At 36.8% G+C, this 6417-nt stretch overlaps 1 protein-coding gene across 1 annotated transcript in view; it reads right to left on the reverse strand.

Moving 5' to 3' along the window:
• Nucleotides 1–6152, reverse strand: part of LOC106162044 (uncharacterized) — a 33660-nt gene extending 27508 nt beyond the window's left edge. The window contains exons 1-5 of the mRNA XM_087012682.1: nt 5660–6152; nt 4173–4356; nt 3498–3736; nt 1221–1388; nt 339–518 (exon numbers count right to left, since the gene is read on the reverse strand). Coding sequence (XP_086868808.1) covers nt 339–518; nt 1221–1388; nt 3498–3736; nt 4173–4356; nt 5660–5765 — 877 coding nt within the window. The 5' untranslated portion in view covers nt 5766–6152. The remainder of the gene's footprint in view (nt 1–338; nt 519–1220; nt 1389–3497; nt 3737–4172; nt 4357–5659) is intronic.
• Nucleotides 6153–6417: the final 265 nt, after the last annotated feature.

The following is a 6417-nucleotide window of genomic DNA, read 5'->3' on the forward strand; positions in this document are numbered from 1 at the left end:
TACAGATATCTAGTTTTAATTCAAACCCAACCTGATAATTCACAGATATAATAAACTGAATGTTCACAGCTGGTGTCTCCCCACATAGAAAACAATAGGCTAGACAAACGTATAGCAGCGCAGGGGCTACTCAAGTCTCCAAGTTCACACTTACATGTACGGTATGTATGTTATCATAGTTGTTGGTAAAATCAATATTATTATAATAACACAAGTTTGTATTCATATATTAACAGATTACACTGTTATGTATTAAAAGAGTACATTATCTATAAATCTATAGCTGAAGGTAATATGTGATATTTTTGTTCAAAAATATGTTCAATATTTCTAAATACGTGGGCAGTTTTGATCCAAGCAGGTCGCTGTCTGGGTTGAGTTGGTGGCGCCACCTGTACACAGGGCCTGTTCACTGGGCACATTTGGGTCGTGACATGTACGGTTTCTGGATGTGGTTCCTGTCCCACACAGCACAGAACAATCCTCCCAGGGTCCCCAGGCCAACCAGTTCCCTCCATCTGGATAGAGAAATACCGGGTATTAAGATATTGCCAGCTCCTTTCATCTGGATAGTTTTTCCAATAAGTCTAAATCTGTATGAACTGGAGATTGTCGAGAGCAAAATTCGGACATATACTTGGTATGGACAGTGAATAACATGTGTAAAATACATAAGTATGGTTTGATAAAAACCTTTTAAGACTGTTTCGAGGTTAAATTCAGACTAAGTAACCACAGCAAGTATGTGACCACAGCAAGTATAATCACACTGCTCAAATTCTGTAATTAGAGAACTTTTGCTGCTTGATGTAGATGCCAAAAATCCTCTTTCTTTTGCCAAACAAGAATGAGTAGAAAATGACACTCTTGTACGTAGGACTAAGAATACCATGATGTTACTGGAGGGAGGAGGTCTTGTTCATGACATCTGCTGCATTGTCAATTAACAACTGATAAATAAATAATTTCTAAGGTATTCCAGCTTAAACACATATGGAATATGATGCTTATCTTAAAGTGAAATATTTTTGGATAAAAATTTTAACAAAAATAGCCAATCATTATCCCAAGGCAATTGTTTATATTGTCTACAAAAGGACTGTGTTTAGGTTTACAAATGCTAGAGCCAAGTGTAGATTAAAATAATAAATCTTGCTAACATTTAATATTGGCAACCATTAAGTGTTTAAAATTTTAGGAGTTGTCCACCATATTCTTACATCCACAGACAGGCGGTGAGCCACTCCAGGTTCCATTGAATAGACAGGTCCTGGTGGTGTCCCCAGAGACCACTTTGTACCCAGGCAGGCAGGTGTAGGTGATACTGGCTCCTGCCAGCTTCCCTCCCCATTCTTCAACAACATTTGGAATAGATGGGAATTCACACTCTGGAACAAATATATGATAGAGTCGAGTATTTAGATGTAAGCAGAGTTCCTGTGGAAGTGATCTCCTCATGCACTTTGATAATAACATTGTGACAGGCTCAATTTATGCAGGGGCAGATCCACAGATATTTTCTGACAGTCTTCCATATTATATTTGACGATCCATCCTCCATTTTTTGACCGTCTTCCGACAGAAAAAATTAGATACAGGCTCAATTTATGGTTATATTTGGGAGTCTGGTAGGGTTGCCTTATACTGTTTCTCAGTGGCAAAAGGAACTATCACCCCATTTCCATAGATTTTTAGATCGATCTATCCCTGTGGGGAGTCTCACTAGATTACTGTCAGCTTGGCCGGCTTAAGCGTCTGTCCCGCCTTCTAAAAGCTGTAAGGGGGTAATTAACTATGGTGCCCGCGCGGCTGACTGCAATTTAGCGTGAACCCCCAGGGAGTTAGGTCGATCTAAAACTTAATCTTTAGATCTATCTAAATCTTTGGGAAAGCACCTTAAGTCCACGATACTGGGTAACAGCAGTATGTGATCATCTTTGAAAGTCTGTCAAAATATTCCTGTGATTGATTACAATCAGGGTGCTTTCATGTGAAAGAGAAAAAATCTTTGAAAGTCTGTCAAAATATTCCTATGTGTTCAATTACAATCAGGGTGCTTTCATGTGAAAGAGGATATATCTTTGAAAGTCTGTCAAAATATTTTGTGTTCAATTACAATCAGGGTGCTTTCATGTGAAAGAGGATATATCTTTGAAAGTCTGTCAAAATATTTTGTGTTCAATTACAATCAGGGTGCTTTCATGTGAAAGAGAAAAAATCTTTGAAAGTCTGTCAAAATATTTTGTGTTCAATTACAATCAGGGTGCTTTCATGTGAAAGAGGATATATCTTTGAAAGTCTGTCAAAATATTTTGTGTTCAATTACAATCAGGGTGCTTTCATGTGAAAGAGGATATATCTTTGAAAGTCTGTCAAAATATTTTGTGTTCAATTACAATCAGGGTGCTTTCATGTGAAATTTGTCTTATTGCAACAAACAATTATATGTTTCTAAACAATGCTGTGTATTTCCAACTTTTTAATTCTTAGCCAAAAATGATGCTAAAACAGTGCTTGAACCTGGGAAACAGGCATACCAGTCCATTTTGCAGCTGTACTGTATGGAAAAGAAAGCTCTCAGAACAGTATTTTCATGTTTTGTGGTCATCTCAGGGATTATTTACAGCATACATACTAGAGAAAAACAAAAATTGCTCTTCATCACATATTTTGGTGGGTGAGGAAAATGGGTTGTTGTGCATTACTATCGTTTCCGTTTTCAACTTCAGTACAAGGTCATTTCCCATACATGTGAACTATACGAAAATTTCAATTTCCGGATTCAAATACCTGAAATACACCGTTTTTAATAAAACAACAATGTGTAAGGAAAACCTATCATTTGAGCATGTAATCACAGATGTTATGGCCCAATCAGATTCCCATTCAAATTCCCGTCACCGAAACCATAGCTAGTGTGAAGTTTCATTTCCCCATTCAGATTTGGCCCTGGGACTTGTAACATAGATAGTGAAGATATCCACTGATGAAGACTGGTCATATGAACACTACATGAGACTTATTAAATTAGCTATACACTGTTCCCACTTCTGTATTGCAACTCATAAAAAATGACATCATGTCATTGCTGTTTAACCGCTGATTCAGGATCGCAGCATGCTTTGTTAAGTTAACTAGCTGTACTCTTCCCTGAAAATTTTTATGTGTTCAATGTCACATTTTCCCAACTTTATGAATATGGAGCAAAATATGATGCATATTCTAAGTGGAAAGCGTGCTCACAAGATCAACGCCACATGTTGCCCATATCCAATGTTGTTACCCAGTATTGTGGATGTGCAGATAATTGAAAAACAATTTTTCCACTCAGAATTGTACGTTGTTAATTATAAAATAACGGTGCTGAGTGAAATAGCTAGAGAAAGATCAACACAATCTTACATGGTTATATAACTCCATAAGTACAACATAGACATGTATCTTTAGGTATTTTTCATTGAATACATCTAATTATCTAGTTTGAAATCAAACCCTACCTTCTATTTCACAGATATAAGTCCTTAAATTTGTGCAGCTCAAGTCTCCCCAGGCAGGAAAAAGATGGTAACTCACACGCACTGCAGCACAGTAGTCACCTATTTCTCTATATTCACATGAACATATGTTATCATAGTCATTGCCAATATCCAACTGTGTGCCGTCCTCCCAGACCAGGATGTACTCATTTGATGGTGTTATGAAGCGCTCCAGGCCAATCCAATAGTCTCTCATGATTCTTATCAAGGGGGATAACAGAACAGGAGTGAGCATAGAGCATATAAAAAAAGTCATGCAGATAGTGTTATATATACAGGGGGCATACATTTTTGTCTGATGCAACATTGGGGGAGAAATTCTGAGGACCCATTTCACCAGGAACATTGCAGTCTACCACTGCTTTTTAGTTGTTAGCACCTTTTGACCTTTTACTTCAATATTCATTAAGAATATTTCACTTTCAATGTACTCAAATTTAATATCATTGATCATATCATAAAAAGGTTTTGAAGCAATTTTACACTTAATCTTGTACAATTTTCACTTAAAGCTGAACTTGTTCTACTGCTGATGCAATATGCAACAAAGAGCTAATTTTAAAAACCTGTTGTTGGCTTACAGTGGAAAACAAGGGCAATTTGCCTTAAAAGAAAAAAACCAGTCAATGAACATACTTTATTATAGAAACCATTGCATCCTGTAAGGCTGCAGACTTTGGCATGGCCAGGATTCCTCCCATCTCACGGCACTTTGTCCTGGCCACTTGGAACGTCTGATAATCACTGGACACCTTATAACACCTGTGAACTGAGGGTGTGTAAGTCCATCCACTGGGGCAGGGAGAGGAGAACACATCATCTGAAGTATAGAATATAACATGAAGGTGATCATAGGTCTACTGAGGGGGAGTGAGTCTATCCACTGGGGCAGGGAGAGGAGAACACATCATCTGAAGTGCAGAATAACATGAAGGTGATCATAGGTCTACTGAGGGGGAGTGAGTCTATCCACTGGGGCAGGGAGAGGAGAACACATCATCTGAAGTGCAGAATAACAGGAAGGTGATCATATGGCTGGTTCTGCGGATATAAAACTTGTCAACCAGGAATCTAAGACCTCATTCCCACAGATTTTAGATCAATCTATCCCTGTGGGGAGTCTCACTAGATTACTGTCACCTTAGCTGGCTTAAGCATCTGTCCCACCTACTAAAAGCTGTAAGGGGGTAATTAACTGTCGTGCGCACTCAGCTGACTGCAATTCATTGATTTCATATATAGTCTGACATGGTCAGAAGATTCTTTTCTTTAACAAACAAACCTTTTCTATAATTTTCCTCAAAATACTTTTGAGTTCATCTCACTTGCCTCATAACAAATAAATTAAACCTCACATTCTTTAAAACTCCAAAACATGTAATAAATGACATTGATGTGTAGTACTTTTTACTAGAATGTCAACTGAATTTTTCACGTGGATCACTGAGATTTAAAACGATAACAAATGTTCATTTTGTCCAACAAATGAATGCTCCTGGGGTGAACAACAATTTTCCCATACTTACCAAATGGTTAATGTATCCATTTTTACATTCAAAGTAAGTCCCTTTTTTATTTTGTTATAAAAAGTTTTTTTTTAAATAATATCTTAAGAGATTACAAAGTATTATAAAATATAGCCATCAATGGAGGTCACATGGTCCAACGGCAAGTAGAGATATCAGATTAATTGCTTTAACTGCCGTTTTTGTGGTAAAATTGAATATATATATATATATATATATATATATATATATATATATATTTTTTTTTTTTTTTTTTTTTAAGGGTTGTTTACAATGTTTTTATTGTGAAATATAGATCTCATATGAAAAGTTGTTATCCCTTTCATTTGAACCAGTAAATAAAATGAAACTGGTGGTTGAATGCCTAGTACAATTTAAGCTTAAATGTTCAAGGCACAGACTGGACATGAAATAAAAGGTCTTCAATATAATAATACAGATTTAAATATTAACTGTGAGTTCTGCTGACATGGTTTGAAGACACTAATGGTATAATCGTTCTGGTAACTTACATGTCAATTTAAAGGAAAAAATAAATATGTACTAGGTAATATTGCTTACATGTGTTGATTTAATCAAACAAGAAGGTTTTCCTACCTATGAATACAGCAAGGAGCAAGATCAGAACTACTTTGGTGTGATCAGTGATACAGCTCCACAAAGAAAGATTTTTCTTCTTGTTAGGTGAGACACTGGTCCACATGCTGGCTTCACCGCACTATATCTTAAACTAAAAATATAAAATACCTCTTTTTCTAGTTGTGTGTTTGTAACATTCAATGGTTAATGGTCTGCAATGGCACCATAATACTACAAAACGCTTTATCTGTAAATTATAACTGATAACTGGTGTCAGCTGAGCCAACTCCTTCCCGAACATCTGGGTGAACGACGACGGGACTCGAGAGGCCACTGTGTCACCCACACTTTGCCGCCGCTGCACCTATGCCTTTTTTAGATACGTTTTACAAATATTTGTGAAGTACACAAGGCTCTCATTAAATTGCTACAAATTATTAGAAGCATTGAAAACAACATCACATTGATAACCTTGCTGTTAGCTCACTATTTTCATATCTATTTGGCGACCAAAACCACTTAAATTCGTCTGCACTGCGCCTTGTTGGACGTGAATAACGATAGGTGGCAGTGCGAATGATGTCAAGAATTTCTTATTAAACTACGTCTTGAAGACATCATTCGCACTGCCACCTATCGTCATTCACGTCCAACAAGGCGCAGTGCAGACGAATTAAAGTGGTTTTGGTCGCCAAAAATGATATGAAAATGGTGAGCTAACAGCAAGGTCATCAATGTGATGTTGTTTTCAATGCTTCTAATAATTTGTAGCAATT

Source organism: Lingula anatina, chromosome 5 (assembly GCF_051362555.1).
Source record: "Lingula anatina isolate TDL-2025a chromosome 5, LinAna3.0, whole genome shotgun sequence".
Classification (NCBI taxonomy): Eukaryota; Metazoa; Brachiopoda; class Lingulata; order Lingulida; family Lingulidae; genus Lingula; species Lingula anatina.